We start from the raw sequence: 21,858 nt of genomic DNA on the forward strand, positions 1-21,858 counted from the left end.
CTGTCAGTGGTTCTTCTGCAGCTACAATTCAATTCGATTTTAGAAATTAGTCATCATAAACATTAGTGGCAATTGTCATATTTTGTGCTGCAAGGCCTTTTTAGTGATGGTCAACAGTTGGTCAACCTCCATTGAGGTTTTTAAATAAATATTAAAATATCTGTCATCATAATTCAGGATGTCCGCACCCAAAAAAAAAAAAACTTGAATGAATAGAAATAAATACATCTGAAATTCAATCATTTGAATATAAGGCCTTAAAATGTCTAAATTTCTCTTAAAATCGAATTTTAAAAAAGTCATAAAAATGATTTTTAAAGGTCTTAAAAATGTATTAATGTTACTTTTATTTAAAACAAATGAATATGCTTCAGTCTCGCTTTTAAATGTTTACATTTTTGCGGACGCTAAAACAGAACTACAAACAGAACTAAATACCTGTGTAGCTCGGTAAGAATTTAAACAATCAGAATTAAACAGTCAGAATTTTAAGTTTGGAATTTCTAAACAAATATTAGTTCACAATAGAGAGGCTTCTGGTGTTTTTGGTTAGGTTATTCTTTATTCCAATGTGAAAGAGCTGTGAATAAATTCATATACTTTGCAAGTAATACTGGACCTCCGATTTTCCTTCATGTCTTTTGTACTTTTTTGCCAATTTGGATGTGAAATGGGTCTTAAATTGTGTTCATAATGGTCCTTAATTTAAAGTCTTAAATTTGACTTGTTGAAACCTGCAGAGACCCTGTAATATGTCAAATGTATTTCTTTCACATTCCTTAAAATTAAAATATTTACGGTGAAAAGGTTGCAGGCATTTAATGGGACATGTCTCGAGAGAGAGAGAGAGAGAGAGAGAGAGAGAGAGAGAGAGAGAGAGAGACAGAGAGAGAGAGAGAGAGAGTAAATATTGTTCAATTATTGTAAATATTGCTTTCTTTTATTGTTATTAGTTTTTCTTTTCTTTTAAAATGAATAATAGAATTATAATAATTTATTGTTAATATTGCTTTCCTTATCTTGTTATCTTTTTTTCTGATGCTTGCTTTGGCAAGCATCAGAATGGCATTCTGGCAATTGAATTGAATTGAATTGAGAGAGAGAGAGAGAGAGAGAGAGAGAGAGAAAGAGAAAGAGAGCAAGAGAGAGCAGCCAGCAGGTCTGACTCCACTGACAGGCGTCTTGTTTTCATGTTTACCACGGCTGACAGATCTCACATATATGATGTCGGGGTCATGCAGCACTGCAGTGAATGCAAACAGTGATGGATATCAGTCCTTCACCAGCAGCCAAAACTGTCCATTAAGCCATTAACCACACACAGTAAATGAACAATGATGCTGTAAATCTTGCAGCAACCCTGGCCCGCTTTCAAGACGCCCACTTTGGGAACCACTGCTCTATAGACTTTGGTCTACACTTTAAGTCTGGGCTTCAGTTGAGCCCAGCAGATGCATAGAAGCTGATTGGTCAGTGAGCTATACGAATATTTTCAGTGAAAAGTAAAACCCCAGACTCTAAATAGCCAATGGAGATGGACTACTTATTTTCTCAAATGTAGAAACTGTCCAGTTCCTTCCAGTGTTTTCTCTAGGATTTTTTTCAGCAGCTGGGGTAAATTTGTCTTGGGGTTATTTGTCTCCTGGATGGTGTGTGCGTGTAAATATCAGTCAGCAATTTGAAAGACTAAAAAAATGACTGGGTGGACATGCTCCCCAGGAGAATTTTTTGCCCTAAAAGCCTAAATTTGGTGCCTTTCGCACATTCTAATGCCACTATTCCATCTTAATCATGGCATAGTTTAATCAATTATTGTAAGAATAAGGGTTCTTCAATGATTCATTTAAGGCATTATATTTTCATTGTAAATTCTGTGGTGGACTCTGCTAACACATCCATATGCTCTTATTTTGATTGTTTGGTTTTATTTTGAAGGCAGATCTAACACGTTCTTACTGTTAAGTTTTAGTAAAAACATGCACCGGGAAAACTAGTGGAGGCTGACTGACCGCAGTGTGTTTTGTTCTCTTCCAGTATCGTTAGCTAACGTTAGCTCTAGCAGGCAGTTTAACCTCACTCAGAAACTGGAATCATGCTAACAGAGTGCTTGCGCTGATATGCGGAATATAGTGTAAACCCTGCCTTCTTTTAATTATTCATAAAAGTTCTTTGACAAAAGTTGGCGTTCCCTGAACAGTTCAGTTTTTCAGCCTTACGATCAGAACCAAAAACATGCTGGACACCTCAACTGTGACCGTGAGGGCAAAGAGAATTTAATGAAGGGTTTTGTGGGGTTTATTGCTCACTCAAGCTAAACATAGCCGGGCTCAGGTGTGTTTTCTGAGTGATGTCAAAGCTGTTTATGACAATAGACTGCATGAAGAAGCAGACATGGCTGGCTGGGTGGATAGCCAGAACACAGAATAGTAAATCATGACAAAATAACTCCAGTGTGAGTGCAGCGGAGGGTAGTATTCAAGACACACAAAATCAGTTTTCAATATTTCTCTTCGGTCTCGTTGTGTAATGATGCCGTCTGCTGCCAGCGGTGCCACTGTAAGTCCTCTCCTGTCCAGATGGCAGATATACGACTGGCCGATGTTCAGGATGCTGACAGTCTCTGGCACCCAGTGAGACCATCCTCACACCATGGAAATCTGGTTTCCCATAACAACACTGTTACTGGATGGAGCAACATGAGTGCACACACATGCACACACACATATTGGCTAGAACAAGTGTCCCGCCTCCTGTTCCTTCCTGGTTGTTTGTTACTGAGGGACAAAGCCCTGTTTTATGTGGAGAAAGGTTGAGAGTGAAAAGAGGCTTGTGTCGGAGCCTGGAGTCTCTCTGCTGCCAAGCATGACTTAGAGCTTCTGTGGTCTGTTTTTTTCCCCTAAAAGTCACAGCAGAAAGGGTGTCTTTCTCTGGCTTTTTTGCTCATTCTAATTTTAGACAGAGATTTTATATAAAATGCAGCATGTTGTCAGGGGTTCACTAAAACAGATACTGACATCTGATATCAGGCCGATAACAACTTAACCCTTTAGAGTCTTTTTTGTCGGTTTCTGTCTTTCATTCTGCCTCCTGAAAAATGTGGTCATGTCAGTGTACTTTTACAGCACAACCTCACCTATATGACTTGATATTTGTTGTTTCACTTTGAGTTACTGGATCAACATTTTAAACCCGGAAGAAATAACAAAAAACAACAACCATAAAAACAGATTCAAAAATTTTACTTTCAGAACACAATCATGCTCAATGAAGAATTTTAAATGTTGCAAATGTGAACACAGGTTCCAAACACAATATATATAACATCTTGTTCGTCTCAACCTTATCTCAGGTTTTACTTTTACTGTCATCATCAAACAAAAACTGGCATGAAGTTTCAGGGTCAGTGAGCTATAGGAATATATTCAATAGCCGTGTTTCCATTAAAGTCTAAGGAAATTTTGAAGCAAAATTTTTTGAATTGTCGCATTTTTTAAAAAGCGGATTTTAGATGTTTCCAGCAACTAGTTAGATCGAATAAATGAAGCTGGTACTTTGGTCAAGAGATGGCTGTGTAAGGTATTACTGTAGGCTAATCCGTTAGTAAACAGTAGTAGAAGAACAGATTGTGCAAGAGAGAAAAATAATTTAAAAAACAGGACATATATAACATCTTGTTCTTCTTGACTTTATCTCCGGTTTTACTTTTACTATTATCAACAAACAAAAACTGGCATGCAGTTTAAAGCCAGAACTTTAGAGGGAAGCTGACAGCAGGGCTCCACGTTGCTTCATTTTTACATTGTGACATCATGAAGAAGTAATGCCCCAGGGCTTCAGAGGGTTAAATAGCATGTGACGTAGCATATTGCGACAATGGGGTTGTTCTATGCTTATACTATATACATATATACTGGAATTTTAATTCCTGTTTGAGTTTTGACCACTTTGTTACTGCATCTTAACGGTTTACACTTGAATTGTAATTTCTATTCATTTTAAATGGTTTTTTTCCAGGTTTCTGGTGCACATTTTATTATTTAATTAACAAATAATGAGCCATGCTTTATTTAGAACCTGATCTAGTCTTAATGTCCAAATCAGCTGTGTTTTGATAAATATTGTTGCCATAACAACCCCTCTGCGTTTATGAGTCAGCTAAGAGCTTCTTTGTCATCCAAACACTGGGGCAGACTGTTTACGCTATTATGGGATTTGTTGACAAAAGATGTAAAATATTATTAGAATTATCATCGCTGCAACCTGACAAATATTATTAATAAATTGCAAAGGCGACTTGCCCTGTTTTTCAGGTCTGTGTGCAGTCTGCTTCCTCTTTAACCCTCTGTGGCACCGTGCTCCCGGCTGAAGAGCAGATGATTAAAGTTATTTAAAGGCCATTACTGACTCTGACCTTTTCTGCTTGGAGGGAGATTAAAGCACAAACTGTGCCACTGTTCCCGTTGCATCATTTTCTGTGAATCCCTCGTTCATATGAAGGTTATTCGAATCCAGCAATGGCTGACACAAACAACGAATACTACTATGTTAGTAATTACACACTGTAATAGTTATAATTGTAGCAAAAACAGTGTGAGATTTAATGAAAATTGTAAGGATAAGAACTTTAAAGTAATGACCTCCAAGATTTGTATTTAGATACATTTCTGTTAAGTCACTATTTTTGCTGAATGAGGCGGTGACTAAGTACATTTACTCAAGTACTGTACTTTAGTACAATTTTGAGGTACTTGTACTTTACTTGAGTATTTCCATTTTATGTACTGTTTACTCCACTACATTTAGCTGACAGCTTTAGTTGCTTTATAGGTCAAGACTACAAATAATCTAATAACATATAGATTGTATAAAACAATCTGAGTGGGTTCATGCTGCTTAATGAGTACTTTTACTTTTGATACTTTATGTACATTTTGATGCTGATACTTTTGTACTTTTACTTCAGTAAGTTTTGAATGCAGAAAGCAAGAACTGGAGAAGCAAAGCAGCAAGCAACACTTTCTCACAGACAAACACACACACACACACACACACACACACACACACACACACACACACACCAACACTGCTGGTAGACTGTGAGCAGCCAGAGTCAGAACATGCTGCAGAAAAACGTTGCAGAAGCAGAATTGAGCATTTTAGTCTCAAAGTAGAGATGGGCTAGTCTGGCTATGTAAACATCAATTTCTGTTGCTCTACATACGTCATCTGGTATAACTGATACGATTGGCTAAGAGCTACCTACAGACGCTTATGATTGACATTCGTAGCGCCCAATAAACGGCTCTGGAGGATCGTAAACCACGCCTCCTCTACGGAGAAATGAATTGCTCGTGTCCAGACTACATCTCATTTGTGATATAGTCTGGCATTAGCCAGGCTAACTTAATGCCATTAGTGCTGTTAAAGAGAGCAAAACTTGAGAGATTGTAACCTAAATAATTTTGGTGATCTTCATTACTGATGAAACTATCCTCCATTATCCCTATTAAAACATTATTGACATTACATTTCAACCCAAACTTATCTTGCACTTGCTATTGTTGAAAAGTCTATACAATTTTTTTTATGGCTGCACGTTGAGCATCTCAACACAGATGCTTTGTGTCTTCTGCTCCAGACACCCCACGCTCTCATTCAAGTGAGCAACATGGACGAAAGTGAGAGAAACAAGAGGATAAATATTAGACAAAGACAATAAAGATATTTTACTGCCAGGCCCTTAAATGTAATCCTTCAGTGGCTCTTTTTCCTCCCACAGTCAGTTAATTCCAAGAAGCCATCCCACCACAGTTTCCTGACAGAGAGGGAGACAGACAAATTGAGGGAGAGGTGAAGGAGGTCACAGACGCAGAGACAGAGAGAGAATACAAATGGAGCCTGCTGCTAAGATCAGACCCTCTGAGCTGAGGGATCACTAGCTTGAGCAAGATCTGCTCCACATATCCAACATAATCCCTCCGCCACACCGTGAACACTTCCTCAGTGTGTGTAGGAGTGTGTGTTAGGATAGCGGTGTGTGTATATACAGTATGTGTTTGAGTTGAGATGGACTTATTCTGCCTCAATGGGCCGTGTCTTTATACTTTCTGTTCTGTTTTCCCTTATCTCTCTGTTTGGGTGTTGAGGTCTTTACACTGTTTCAGGAAGACTTCAAGAACTGTGCCAACATTAAATAAGCTCATGTTAAACCTTATATTTGAAATAGTCCCCAGCATTGTTATCAATTTTACTTGGAAAAAAGAACTGCAACACCCTCACTCTAGTATTGAAAAATATAATCATGTAAAGCAAAAAAGGCAAATAGCAAATTGGATGTACAATTTATTAATTTATTAATTTATGGCAACAAGAAAGAGGCTGAGTGAACAAAAAACATTACATTTTTTAAAAACATTTTTATTTATAGTAATAATAATAATAATAATTATTATTATTATTATTATTATTATTATTATTATTATTATTATTATTATTATATTAATAATAATTATTATTAATAATAATCATTTAAATATGTATTAATTCGAGCAAAGCAAATACTATATATGTGATTTGCTTTTTTCATAAATAAGTTATTATAGAAATGAAAAAAATCAATCATAATTTTAAAATGTAAAAACAATAAATACATTTTTTTTTAATGTTTTTTGTTTACTCAGATTTTTTTTGCCATAAATTCGCAAATTGCTAATTCTATGCCAATTTGCCATTTGCTTTTCAAAGTAATAAATAATAAAATAATAAACTAAATAAATAAATTATGAATATTTATTCATTTGAAAAACAAATGGCAAAATGGCGTAGAATTAGCAATTTGCGAATTTATGGCAAAAAGTCTGAGTAAACAAAAAAAGTTTATTTATTTATTTTTTACATTTTAAAATGATCATTGTTTTTTTAATTTCTATAATAACTTATTAATTTATTAAAAAAGCAAATGACAAATTGGATTCAGAATTAGTCATTTGCAGTTTGATGGCAAAAAAAAAATCTGAGTAAACAATGATGACCGTACAGGGAAAACAGATGAGATGCTGCTTGTGTTTGATGCATCATGTGTCTGTGCTCACTCAGTGGTACTACAAGTGTGTGTGTGTTAGTGTCAGTGCTCTGTGTGTGTGTGGGAGTCTGGCTGATGAGAGAGCAGCGAGGTGGGGGAGCTGCACCCATCTGACCTCAGTCTGACCCCAGGAAGGATGCAGCTGATGGGAGGAAGGAAGGCTTTAACATGTTCCTACAAGGACAGTAGGATCTCTCGCGGGGGCCGTTTGGCCTCTCTTCATGCTCCTCTTTGACCCAGACACACTCTCAATGACCTGTACACACACACACACACACACACACACACACACACACACTCACAGCTCCATCCTTCTCTCTTTATCCCTCTGTAAGTGTTCTTGTGATTTGTAACGCTTGTGTTTTGATATTAAAAGGAGATCTCCCTGCCTTGTTTCCATCTTTTCTTCCTCTGCAGTCTTCAGGTTGCGTGTGAGGGCTTCCCCTCCTCTGATCCACCTCTGATTATTTATAGCTCCTAAGCCCCGGTCCAGCAGGAGCCATCAGTGGCAGCTTGTAAACCAAGTGTCTGTCTCCCTAATCTGACCAGTTGATTAGCTAATACACCTCTGTCAGCTCAGCTGCTGCTCGCTGCAGGTCACACAGGACTGATGACACTTTAAGAACCCTTTCTTCCTCCTGTATTTCTCTTAATCTCTAACTCAATCAGTTTTGTCATTTTTCACTTTGCTGACATGTCGTGTACCTGATGGGTGATTTCAGTCAAACCTGGGGCACACTGCAATTTTCTAAATGCTGCAATTTCAAGCATGACATTTCTGAATGACTTAGTTATATAGAATTTACCATGCAGAAACACTCATTTATATTATTTTTATTGTTCAGCCATGCTGGCAATGTGGCTCTGTTTGTCGGTCAGTGGATGCATTTTTTTTCTTGTGCCATCAGTTTTTAGTTCAAAGCTCCACTATGCTTTAGTGCAGCCTCAAGGTCTTTTCACACCAGGGACAAAAGGAAAAAATAGACAGAAAAATACAGAATATTCCATGGCTATTTTATCATATTCAAACCTTTCTCGCCAAGGTCAGCGTGTTTGTCTGCATTCAGTGCTTTCCTCTTAATCTATAATGTATGTTATGTGACCCTCTTTTGTAGGCTACTCACTATCAAAGCATAATAAACAGCTCTACCTCCACTGATATTTTTCCTTTCTTTTGCCATATGGATCAATTGGTCAATATACATGTTGGTTTGTGACACTGAACATTATGTGACATTGACATCTGAGAAAATCTGTTGATCTGGTGAGCAAAAGTCATTATTTTATTGTTTGGCTTGTTTTTGTTGGCATTTGAAATTCTCAGGGATCAAAACAGCTGCAGAGCAGAAAGCAGTTTTGGTGTGGTTAGGCTCAGAGGTAGATGGCTTGAATTTTTAGATTGAGATGTGATTTATTTGAATAATTTATTCACATTTGGTCTGTGTAAATGACCTTTAGCAAGGGTATGTTTGGTGTATTTACATTATATAGCTTGTTTTTCATGTTTGTATATTTTCTAGGTGTTTAACAATGTTGTGATGCTTTAATTTTGATAAGGTGCCGTCCAGCGTGAAACGGGTGCTTTTATTTTGAAAGATAGTGACAGGAAATTAAAAAAAGGTGGAACGGTAAAATGAAAAACCAATAATAATAATAATAATGAGTTCTTCGTAATTCATATAAAGTTGATATAAAGTATCAAAAAGGCTTCTATAGTGGTTGGCTGACAGAAACAAGGTTTGTTGAAGTTTATTTTCTTATATTAGTCGCTATTGTTGTTGTCTTAACTCAAGGAATGTCTTACTTTTATTTTCATGGAGCTACAGTTGTGAATAAATCTTGTGAAGCATCAGTTGAAGAGTCACTCAGCCAGGGATGCTACAGTCTGAAAAGACCTCCAGAGCTGCTGGCTATAAGTGTAGACCTAGGAATCTTATTACTGCCCCACCTTCATTTACTCTCTCTACTCTGCCTCCACCTCATCCCTCCACCTGTCTCTAAATCACTACCTGCTTTACTTCTTGGCATACAATTTAATCCTGTCAGCCACTTGATTATGATTAGGTCCAGACTTCCATTAAGCCGGCAGCAGACTGAACTGAAGTCAGGTTGTTTAATAAGTGTGACTCATGTCTTGGGAGAAATGACTTTCCTGAAGCAATAACGTGCAGCAGTTGAACCGGCACTACAGCAGAGCACCACCTGGCTCTGTGCATTCATGTTCGGAAATTAAAACCATTTGGCAAAGTGCTGTTTTATATCTGCATCCAGCAGATAGCTAGACGTGCCAGCAGCAGCAGTGTGGTGTCAGTGCTACATTTCTGTCTCTGAAAAACAGGAATAGTTGTCATAATGTTGTGACAGGCTGTTTCCTGCAGCCTCTTGTTTCTTTTATGTGTTGCTTTTCTGCAAACACTGGTTGTGGTTTTTCAAAACCCCCCATTGTGGCGCAGCTCAACCTGGCCTCTGAACTTTCCATCAAGTCAATTTAACTCCAGTGTTTGGCCTCCCTGCACCGCTGAGTGAAAAGAAAATAGACATCAATCACTCTGGTTGTCAGTGGATTATTGTCAAAGTGTGCAGGAGTGCACTGACACATGGCAAGACAGCTGGCATTGTCACATTTCCTCTCAGGGAACTCCCTTAACGTCATTTTCTGTTATTCCTTAAGTGTGTATTTATATTCTTATCCTCCTCGTGTGTTTATATACTGTATTGAAGTCTGTAAAAGCTCCAGTGAAGGCGTGAGTCAGCTCCAAAGCCAGACAGCCCAGATCACCACAGGGCTGCTGCAGAAGATATTTTATACATGAGGTTGCCGTGCATTGCTCAAAATATTAGAGTGCTCCCTCTGCTTGATCGGTAGCTTTCGCCCAGGACTATTTTAGTCTTTTTACTCCTTTGGTGTATTGATTTGTGTGGTTGATGAGAGTGCAGAAGGGGGGAAATAGGTCAGAGCATGTGTGCACGCTCCGGTGTTCATTATTGATGGCCGTGAGGTCAATAAATGACTCAGAAATAAGGTGGAGATGAAGGTGGGGGGGGCGGGTGTGGTTATTTTAGTGCAGGGAAAATGGACTGAGGAGAACTCTTGTTTTCTATTTGCCCTTCATTGAGTCCCTGTGGCTCAAGTGATGGACAAGCACTTAGACAGGCAGGTGGTCCTGCCAGAAAGACACTGCCTTGCAGAGGAAGGTAATGGGGAGCAGCGTGTCACGATGCATTAGGGCGAGCAGATAGACGGGCTTAGAGATCCGTCTCAGATTTGTGACCGAGCCACATATTGACAAGGTAATGAAACTGGGACAGAAAGAGACATTGGCTGAAGAAGACGGACAGAAATGAAGTAATTGAAGCAGCTGGATGACAGGTGTGAGTGGAGCAGTGGAGCGAGAGGAGATTGGTGGGGTGTAATGATCTGCTTTTGTGGGGGATCAAAGAAAGACACGGCTGTCCGCCGGTGTATGTGGTGATGGACTTGTTGTTAAATGAAGAATGACATGGTGCTGATTCTGACTCTCTGTGACCTGACCCTCAGAGAGTCTGTCACATGAGGTGCAAATTTAGCCAAAATACACACACACACACACACACACACACACACACACACACACACGATGATCAACACAAACTCCAAACTTTTTTGTAATTCAGATTTTATTGATTTTTCTATCTTTTCCATAAATAAACAAGCAAGAATGTTAGGTCACGCTTTATATTAAGGTCCTTGTAATAACCATTAATTAACAAGTAATAAGGCCCTTGTAAGTCCTTACAAGATGCTTATTAACATTATTGTGTTATAAGCTTATATAAGTATTAATAATGGCATTACAAACACCCATGACCCACCCATTATGTCTTTGCCATGCCTTTATTAATCTTATTTTTGTTTGCTTATTGATATTAAAATATACTTTATTGCTCATCTATTATAAGTTAACTATAAGTTAACTATGCTTTTTGCAACTACTGGATCTAAAGCGAGAACAATGCCTTATTACTTGTTAATTAATGGTTGTTAAGGACCTTATTATAAAGCGTTACCGAATGTTATAGTAAAACATGAACAGAACCAAACAAAAATCAAGAAATAAAAAATGAATATAAAAGACATTGAAATAGACAATTCAAATTGGTTACAATAATAAAATGAGCATCGTTTATGTAGTTGCATACAATATGTGTTGTAGCAGTTCGCCAACACCTTGTCACATATATTGAATAAAACTGTCCCACTGTTCCTTGGCTATTTTTCCAGTTCAGTTTCCTGAGCATCTTTTCACATGCAACTATAGTCATCATTTGTTCTTTCTACGCTGTCACTGAGGAGTTTGAGGCTCCTTCCCACAAACTCCAAACTCGAGCTACTCTGACCTTTTTCGGATTTGCATCCCGCCTCCGAACGCATAACGGGGCGTTAACTGGCCCCAGAGGTTTGGAGCGGGGAGCGGGGTGACAGACGGAGGATGTTAGCGCAGAGCCGGGGAATCACGGCCGTGACAGCCAGTCATTGTACTTCAACCACTGATGATATCATGATGTCATTGTGTCAGTGTTGGGAGCAGACCCACAACAGATGCTGAGCAGATAATAGAAGCTTTATCTCTGGATATTCACTCACATTCGCATGTGGAAATGAACAAGGGCCCGTTGAAAGCGAGCGTCTCAGGTGAGCAGAAAGTTATTAAGGTTCTCTGGGAAAGGCTTTGTGTGTTCAGAATGATAGAGAAGAAGATTGAAACAAGACAGCTTTTCCTTTTGAGTAGGAATCTGTCTGGGTGAATCTGAATGTATGAGCACATTATGCTTCACTGCTGGGAGTGTAATGTATTACATTATTCACCTGCAGTTTTCATTTGTCCAGATGGGGAGTTTTCATTATGGAATCTCACTTGGTGGGCCGGTGCATTGTCAATGTGAAGCAGCGTGTCAGTGAAAATCTTTTCTTATGTGTCCAACACGCTATTAATCACAACAAGACATCAGTAACGCCCGTGACAGTGACACTTTCTGTGTGTGTGTCTGTGTGTGTGAACAGTAATTGGTTGTTTCAGCCATTCTGATCTGAATCTGCTCACATTTCCATTTTACAAGCATCAAGTGTCCCATCTGCTTAATGCACCAATTTACCATCCTGTCTCATTGAGGCTCTCCCCCGACTAGAACAATTCATAAGCAGCTAACAGGCAGAGGATTTTGCTCACTAATGGAATTTGTCCACTCATAAACAAATCTGTGAAATTGCTTTTCCAGCACGTTCTGCTGCCAATTAAATTAAAAAGACTTCATTGGACCGTGTGGGATTAGAGACTTTGAATACTATGCAGGATGCATAAAACATCTGATGGTCTTGCAAACATAAACACTCATGTACCACATGATTAGAATATTTCTATTTTAATTTATTTTACTACTAGATTATCGTGGATTTAAATATCCATGTGTCTGGTTGAAAAGTCTAACTGTATTTTTTGTTTCTTAGAGCAAGATGGTTTCGGCTGATATTGGTCTGTCATAGTTATATCGTGTCCGTCTGATATGCAACGACATGACAACTTTTTTTTCAAAACATATAATGCAGAAAACTACGGAAGAGGATTGGGGCCAGGTAGGAGATAAAATAATGAGAGGCGGATTTTTTTTTTCATTATGCAGTTGGAGAAAAAAGTAGAAATGACAAGAATAAAGTAAATTTTTTGCTTTGTAAAGTTGGAAAGATATTCACAGATTCTTTGTGCCAATTAGTTTTAAGTGTAACATTATCTCTATCAGAACAGTCAACAAGACTACAAGTTACAACCTGAATTTCATCAATGTCATAAAATGAGCAATAACCACAATATTTTAGGGTGTAGTAGTACGAAAATCCCCCGACACATAAATGAGTTATTATCGGTAGCAGGCTACTACAACTATTGTTTTGGGAAAAATCTGTCTTTATTTAATTTATGTGAATTTGTTAGAGTCAGGTTGTAGCTTGCCGTCTGCTTTATCAAACTCAAAAAGTTGACTTAATTCTCGTCATTTCGACTTTTTTTGAAAGTCCGTAATGAATTTTTTCACTCCTCATTATTTTTTTCACTCCTACCTGTCCCAAATCCTCTTCTTTAGAAAACAATTCTTGGGATGATTAAGAAATGGTGTAATCGAGTAGTTTTCAGAGCACCGGACAAATAACATGTTCTTTCCTTTCCTAAAAAGCAACAGCAAACAGGCACTAAAGTGTCGGACTACATCTCCAAAGATGGTGATGCAGTTGACAATGTAATACATTGTATGTATAATAATGTTAAATATTACTTAAGATAACTTATTTGTTTAAGACAGCAGCCTTCTTCTGAGTATCAGAGTCAATATTGGCTCAAATTCTGCTTAAAAAGGTCTATATTCAATTCAGGTCAAAAATGAATTATATTGGCCTCCGAAATCTATTGGTTTAAAAAATCCCATATTGGTCAGGCTCCATTTTTTCTATCTGAATATGTTCATGCTTGCACTTCTTCCATGATGTAATGATACTGAAAAACACAAAAATCATATTTGTTCACATGACTTTAATGCTTTATTGTTATATTATTACGTTGTTATGTCTTGTCTCCTAAGTGTGGTATTGCAGCAATGCTTGACATTTTTTTGGTCTTAATAATGGCGTGCATCGAGAGGATCTTTATATCTACAAGCAAATATTTGAGAAGCGCTCTGGTCTGGGATGTCCTGAATCCCCTGAGCAGCGTTTGTTTATCCAAGAGACCCAGAGGCTCATCACTCCACTTTGTTCTCACCAGAAATTCAGATATTTTGCACATTTCAATGTGTTTGAGACGTTGTAGTACTAAGAATGTTATTTACAGAAGTCAAGAGCTTCTTTAGATTTCCATAACGTTACCAAGCAGTCGGGGTTCAGCTCACACTGCAGATCTGCCTAATCACCAGATGCCTGTCTCTAATGCATTATGCATCAGACTGTTATTACAAGTCTGCAGGGAAAACACAGCAGTGATTTACATTAATATTTCATCAAGCCATTGTGACATCAAAGTCTTAATGGAGGAGAGGCTGCATGTGAGTGTTATCACTAATGAAGTGGAGCCCGATGGCCTGTGCTTGGCCTCTAGCTGGGTGTCAGTGGAGAGGTGATAATAATGTGTTAAGTTAGTTTACACTCAAAGAACAGACAGACATTAACAAACAGGCTCATGAAGAAAGGCTTTAATAGAAAAGCTCCTCGAGAGTCACAAAGAGCATAAAAATGACTTCGCTCTTTGCATTCGATCCCTGAATCTGGACTTGTTTTTTATATCCTTTTTTTGTGACTTATATATGAAATAAAAGTTAAGGTATAAAACAGAATTTAGGACGTAAGAAATTATGGGATAATAATTGTAATTGTATATTAATTGTATATATAACAATTGTATATTACTATATAATTGTAATTTTAATAATAAGACACCTCCCTATATTCTTTTTAACACAAATACTGTCAACATTGTTTTCACTTAACATTTTTGGCTATGATTCCTATAATTTTAATACATTAATGAGCAAACAGGACTCAGGAGGCCGCTGTTTGAGTCCTTTTTTTAAAAACTTTTAAAATAAGATATGCCTTTATTTGTCCCACAATGGGGAAATTTTCAGTGTTACATCAGCAGAAGTGTATAGCAAAATCAAATGAAGCATCAATAAAATAACAAGAACTATAAACCAGAAGAAATATAAAAATATTAACAATTTATTTATTTCCCAACTTTGTTTATTGCCTTTCTAAACAAAAACAGACACAATACGTAATACCATACAGATAACAAAACTGAAAATAGTTAAAGTGAAATAATTTGGTGAGACAATGTAGGCATACATAGAAGGTAATCAAGAGCAATATATATGAGTTGCTCATCTTCTGATCGGAAGGTTGGTGGTTCAATCCCCGACCATGGCAGCCCACATATCGAAGTATCCTTGAGCAAGATATTTGAATAAAATCGCTATATAAGTGCAACCCATTTATATTTAAATGCTGTTAAACAGTGACAGCACTAACTGTCTTGTAGTTAACCCTCTGGAGTCCATGAAACCACCTGCACATTACTTCTTCATGACATGAAGACATAAAAATGAAGCAACGTGGAGTTCTGGCTTGAAACTCCATACCAGATTTTTTTTGATGATATTCAGCTATAATGTCAAATATATTTAGTATAAAGATATAGAACTAGATATTATCCTCATTTTACCTGTTATATGTTATATTTGCAACCTGTGTTCATATTTGCAACATGTACATTTCTGTGTGCGAAACATAATTTTCAAGATCAGATTTTATGTTTTCTTTTGGGTTCAAAATCAGAAAAAACTGATACCAACATGGCATGGAAAAACTGATTTTTTTAACGGACATAATAGCCCAAGAGGGTTTCAGAGGGTTAATATAATATAAAAGGTCACTGTCTGCCAGCGTTGTGACATTTTCCACAGCTGACCTGAACTCTGTGTGTTTCCTCAGATGACAGTGCGTCAGCAGCCAGCAGCATGGAGGTCACAGACCGCATCGCCTCCCTGGAGCAGAGGGTCCAGATGCAGGAGGACGAGATCCAGCTGCTGAAGTCTGCTCTGGCCGACGTGGTGCGCAGGCTCAATGTGTCTGAGGAGCAGCAGGCCATGGGGTCTCGCAGAGGACCCACCAAAGGTAACAGAGGATGCTTTTCACTTCTCCTCTTCCACTTTGTTCTCTCTCTTTCCTGATGATGTCTCCTGCTTATTTCCTTCCTCCTCCTCTCCCTCCTGTCCCCTCTCCTCCTGGACTGTGTTGTGTCGTTACACTTGTTGTGCGTCATGTGTATAGACCCTGCTGTGATGAGAAAGTCTCCCTCAGCAGACAGCAGTGTTGGGAAGCCAGGTAGGCTGACTGTGGAGTCTGTCTGCACTAACCAGGCTTGGTGTTGTGTTTACAAAAAGCACATTTCAGTCACTGCCTGCTAGTATAATGTTATATACAGTCGTAGTATTTCACTGGGAAACACACAGTTACTTTCAGTCCTGCACTGCCTGAGGTCAACGCACTGTGATCTGAGTCTGAGACACAGATGGAAACAGATTGATTTAAAGCCAGGGGCCGTTTGTGTCTATCATATAGTATGTTGCCAGAACCCATTGATGGTTTTTAATTATCAATGGACTGTCACGACTTAGTGAGAATAAGCCAGGAAGCATGTTTTGTGTTTAAGTCTGCATATATAACCTTTTTGTTTAAATATTAATTTCCATAATTTCTTTGGAATTTAAAAAAAATTTAGAAATATGCTTATTTGCTTTCTTACAAAAGGTTAGATCAGAAGATAGACACAACATATATGCAGTGGTGGAAAGTAACTAAGTACATTTTTTTTTTGTTCAAAATTGTACTTTGCTTGAGTGTTTCCATTTTATGTACTTTTATACTTCTACTCCACTACATTTTGAGGTGAATATTGTACTTTTTACTTCACTACATTTAGCTGACAGCTTTAATTACTTTTCAGGTCGAGATTTAACATAAATAACATGATACATTTAAAGTGATGACACTTTTTTTTAAGTTAAACCTCATTGCAGCATATTAAGTAGTCAAAATGGGCCATACCTTGAGAAAACACTGCTTACATAAAAGCATCAATAATAATAATCTAGTAATATATTTGGATTGGATTTAAAAGTCTGAAAGGGGTAATTTTGCATAACAATTACTTTTACTTTTGATACTTTAAGTAAATGTTGATAATTTTGTACTTTTACTTCAGTAAGTTTTGAATGCAGGACTTTTACTTGTAGTGGAGTAATTTCACAGTGTGGTATTAGTACTTTTACGTAAGTAAGGGATCTGAATGCTTCCACACTGCACATTATGTCAAAATGCTAAATATGAAATTGCAGCCAGCAACTGGTTAGCTTAGCTTAGCATAAAGACTGAAAACATAGGAGAGAAGGCTGACCTAAAGAACCCACCAGTACATGTAAAGAACGCTCATTGACACGCTCTATCTTGTTCGTTTGATTCATGATTCATGATTAGGTTAGTTTAGTTGCTGTCCATGTAGAGTGACTTAGATTAGTTATTAGTTAAAGTTATTTATTAGCATTAACTCTTACAACAAAGCAATATTTTAATTTTTTTACCTCACATCTCCATGTTGTTTTCACATTATGAATTAAAGCTCATGAATGCACCAAAGTTGAGAAAGAATGACTTCCCAACTCGGAGAAATGGGATCATCGAGCTGCATGTGAATGCAACATTTTATTGAAAGTACAGACATTCGTCGGATTGATCTTCCAATCTAATGCAAAGCAAGTGAATAAGCATATTTTTCCAAAATGTCAAACTATTCCTTCAGGGTAGAGTTGAAACATAAGTGAAAAACTTCTGATATTATTCTCTCCACCTGGTATCACACAGCTGAATGCAGCCTGTTCTCTTGAGTTCTCTGGGAAATGTAGGAAGCAGACCTAACAGGTTTTCAAAGAATCAAAGAATAAGAAACCGCTGAACATCACGGACTGATCTGTGATGCACCTTTCTGTTTTTTGTAATATTACTGCACATGTTGATTTTCAACGGAGGTGAGTTTGATACAATTTGTCTCCTCACCCAAGAGGCTGACGAAGTCTGCATGTAAAACCAGCTGCACTTCATGCCTTTTTATGTCCTCCAATGTGCATTTGAGTGAAGAAACAGAGTGTGATTCTGAGCTGCTGCCAGCTTCAGTCTCCGGAGTGACTGGAGTTACAGTTTGATTCGGGAGCTGGAGGATGCCTGGGACTCGGAGCTGCCTTTTCCCTTATTGTTCTCCTCTTTTAGCTGCAGGGATTCAGCAGCCTGCTCCCCTCTACTGGAGCATGATGGTCTGTTTCAGAAAGCTTAACACATGCACGCAGACTGCATATGGACAGTCATGGAAACACACACAGAAACACACACATTCATTTTCTTTAACATGCCAACAAAATTACAACCTCAGTTTGCCCCTGCTGCGTAATTACTACATGAAAGATAACAGTATGTGTGTGTAGGCCTGAGCGTGTGTGTGTGTGTGTGTGTGTGTGTGTGTGCGTCTGTGTCTGCAGGATGAAACAGGGTCTATTAAATATTTATCACTGCAGATAAAGCTGCAGCTTGATTTGTTATTCTGGGCTTGGCTGACTGGCGTGTGCGATTTGTGTGTGTGTGTGTGTGTGTGTGTGTGTGTGTGTGCGCGCGTGTGTGTGTGTGTGTGTGTGTGTGTGCGTATGCATGCCCATTTTGTGTTGTCAAACCACTTCCTGCTAATTATTTAGAAACGTATCATCTGTATAAAAAGTGATCAAAATAGAACAATATTATCACTAAAATGAACAAGAATATTAAGTTAAGCTTATAACCTCCGTCTAGGAGGTCTTGTTCTTGGTATCATTTTTCTGTTTGTCAGCAGCATTACGGAGAAATAGTCACCCGATTTTCATGAAACTTGGTGGAAGTGTGTAGCATGACCCAAGGAACAACCCATTACATTTTGAATTGAATCAGAATCACAGTGACCATGCACAGCAGCTGGATTCTAGCAAAAATATCAGGAGATTACTTGAGAAACACAGAATCACTAATCACAAAAATCCATCTTGTTGGGCATCATTTGTGCCAGTTTTTGGACCAATCAGGGTCCTGTGAGGAGCAATTGGCAGACAGTGATGTGGATCAACCTGCCAAGTACTTTTTGAACGTGGCTGCCCTTTTTCCAACTGTTTCCAATGACCAGGCTTCCATGTCAGACATCAGGTTAGAATCATTACATGAAGGCCATCCCCATGCTCAATTATGTTTCAAGTTGTTGCAGCAGTTTTTGCCATGACACCGTTTGTATCACAGATTTGGTGTTAAAAATATCAATTTTTGATCGTTGAAATTACATTTGTCAAAACTTTTGACATATTGGAGATTTCTGCAAATTTTTCTGAGACTAGATGGCAAGAACTTCTGTTCTTGAAGCTGCTGATAAACCTTCTTATGTCAATATTCATAGGAAAGCTGTATCCTCTGAATGCTCTAGGTCTCTAGTTGCTCCTTGTAACATTTCACAAGGTTGTGATTTTCCTAGAGGTCACAGCAGGTCCTCTTCCAGTCAGATCAACATTCTAGAGATACCCAATTTATGCAATTCCAAAACTGTTTGTGGACCCCAGTATGCAGAAATATTCAAATAGAAATAACACATTGACAATAACATGTAATTTAACGATTCATATTAATAGTGTGGTAATTAAGTCCAATGAATGATGACTTATTTTATGATTCAGGGTCAGACAATATTCACACGTAATACTGAAATAACAACAGGAACAAAATACTAAACCCAATAATACCAGTAATGTTGTAGAAACCTGCATGAACAGAGAGTGATGTCAATGAACCTGTTACCCCAGTGCATGCTGGGAGGCTTTCCCCTACACTTACCCTCCTGGTCCACAAAGGGTTCACTAACTTTCAAGACAATGTAACACCAAGAAATGCGTGTTTTTTTTTCTGACCAGCATCTGCTGACTCAGCAGTTGACCCTGAGTCTCATATCCAGCTTTTATCTAAACATGTCCTGCTGTTGTCCTTTTATTTCCAGCCAGGCCAATGATTGCCACCCTGCCGTTACGGCCCACAGTAAACAACGGGACCATCCTACCAAAGAAAGGCAGCGGCACTCTGCCCTCCCCATCTGGATCTGGATCCAGGAAGGACACCAGCACACCAGCCAACAAGAGGTGAGGACCAGAAAAGTAGCCACAAATAACTGTCCAACCGATATGTTTGCAATTATCGATTGGATCCAGTGGTGGAATGTAACTAAGTACATTTAAGTACTATACTTCAGTAAAATTTTGAGGTACTTGTACTTTACTTGAGTATTTCCATTTTATGTAACTTTATACTGCTACTTCACTACATTTTAAGGTAAATGTTGTACTTTTTTACTGCATTTAGCTGACAGCTTTAGTTACTTTTAGTTAAATCAAGATAAATTTAAAGTGATAGATGTTGTTGTTTTTTAATTAAACCTCATAACATTGTATTAAGTAGTTAAAATGAGTCCTATCTTGAGGAAATTAAAATGCTGCTTACATAAAAGCATCAATAATAATTATCTAGTAATATATTTGGGTTCATTCTGCATAATGAGTACTTTTACTTTTGATACTTTAAGTACATTTTGATGCTGAGTACTTTTACTTCAGTAAGTTTTGAATGCAGGACTCTTACTTGTAGTGGAGTAATTTCACAATGTGGTATTAGTACTTTTACATAAGTAAGGGATCTGAACTGAATACTTTCTATTGCATTATTTTGACATTTAAGAAGGTTATTCACGTTTTCTTTTGACTCGTTCCAAAGGAGTTAGACATGAAGGTTTGGGTTGCAGCCTTAAGTCCAGTCGAGTGTCACTTACTGAGCCTGTGGGTCTTGTTAAACACTGTTCTGAACCTGTTAAATCCAGATACAGCTGCATGTAGGCCAAGCTGTGAGGTCTTGCATGTATCACATCTCTCTCTCCAGACATTTTATGTGTCTCGAGACATTTTTCAGTCCCGTCTGTCCGTGCCATGTCAGCTCACTGGAGCCATACATCGTCATATTTCTGGCTTTTTATCAGCCTGACATATAACAAGACTGATAAACAGAGACGCAGCATTGTCATCTCTGCTTCACCGCTCTGTGTGTGTGTGTGTGTGCGTGTTTATACATGCATGTGGAGCACAGGTTATCAATCGTGTCTGTCAGGGGAACAATAGTCGTCTCTGGATGACATTACCATAATCAGATGAAGCTCAGCAGCCAGCAGGGACCAGCTCCAACCCAAACAGCTGTCAACTCCCCCGTGGCGTTGTTTCCCCGATTTTCCGTGTGTGTAGTTTTAGTTCTGCCTCGGGGATGTTTTCCAATACTGAGACTTGATGCGTTTGAGGCTCACTGACTCTCACCTTAAGATTTACTGGAGAGGACAGTGAAGAGATGGCTCTGCAGATTGAAATGTTACCGAGTATGAGGATTGTAGATAGAAAACAACAACAAAAACAAACACAAAGGAAGACAGTATCAATGGAGGACACATACTTGGGTCTTGTGTATTTCCTTGTTGTTTTCTGTGATTCAGGCTGAATTGACTCCGTCTACTTTATGATCTCTTGAACTTTGAACTTGAAAGGAATTTGACTATCCAGTTACTTCTTTAGCACGTTATCAGCCATGACTACTGTAGTGTTTGGCTTTGATAGAGTGCCCAAATCTGTGCAAAACCCTCAGAAATCATTGACCAGACACCAAAAAGATCTCTGAATTTCTGCTCACTTATATGTTTTGCTTTTTAAAAGCCTTTTCCACAACGCCTTAAGCAAATTCTAATGGAGAAATACCAATTTCTTCATTGTTTTTGGTCTTTGGAGTTGAGAAAATTAAAATATATTGCAATGAGCCAATGAAATGCTCATTCTGTAGAAGTTTTTAATCCCTGCAGGCTGTATTGATGTTTTTGAGGCAGTTGTGGTAATGAGATTTTTTAGGACTTGTTTCGGGAAATATGTTCAAAAAGAGTCAGTTAATCTACAAACAAATTGATTTGAATGCCTAAAAAGAAAATTTGTTGATGCAGTTCTTTTGAAAAATCTCAAGTCTGAAATCTTTGAAGCCAGGTTTTCATGAAGATGACCCACATGGCCTTGGATAGAAACAAAGCTGCTGTACTAAACAGCGGCTTTAAGACTTGTTAGACCAGGGG

The 21,858-nt window shown here is 38.1% G+C and overlaps 1 protein-coding gene across 2 annotated transcripts in view; it reads left to right on the forward strand.

Moving 5' to 3' along the window:
* eml1 (EMAP like 1) overlaps positions 1 to 21,858 on the forward strand; it is a 61,765-nt gene that overhangs the window by 12,379 nt on the left and 27,528 nt on the right. For both annotated transcript variants that reach the window (XM_059353252.1, XM_059353253.1), the window contains exons 2-3: positions 15,591 to 15,773; positions 19,711 to 19,849. In XM_059353252.1, the coding sequence (XP_059209235.1) occupies positions 15,591 to 15,773; positions 19,711 to 19,849 (322 nt within the window). The remainder of the gene's footprint in view (positions 1 to 15,590; positions 15,774 to 19,710; positions 19,850 to 21,858) is intronic.

Source organism: Centropristis striata, chromosome 16 (genome assembly GCF_030273125.1).
Source record: "Centropristis striata isolate RG_2023a ecotype Rhode Island chromosome 16, C.striata_1.0, whole genome shotgun sequence".
Taxonomy (NCBI): Eukaryota; Metazoa; Chordata; class Actinopteri; order Perciformes; family Serranidae; genus Centropristis; species Centropristis striata.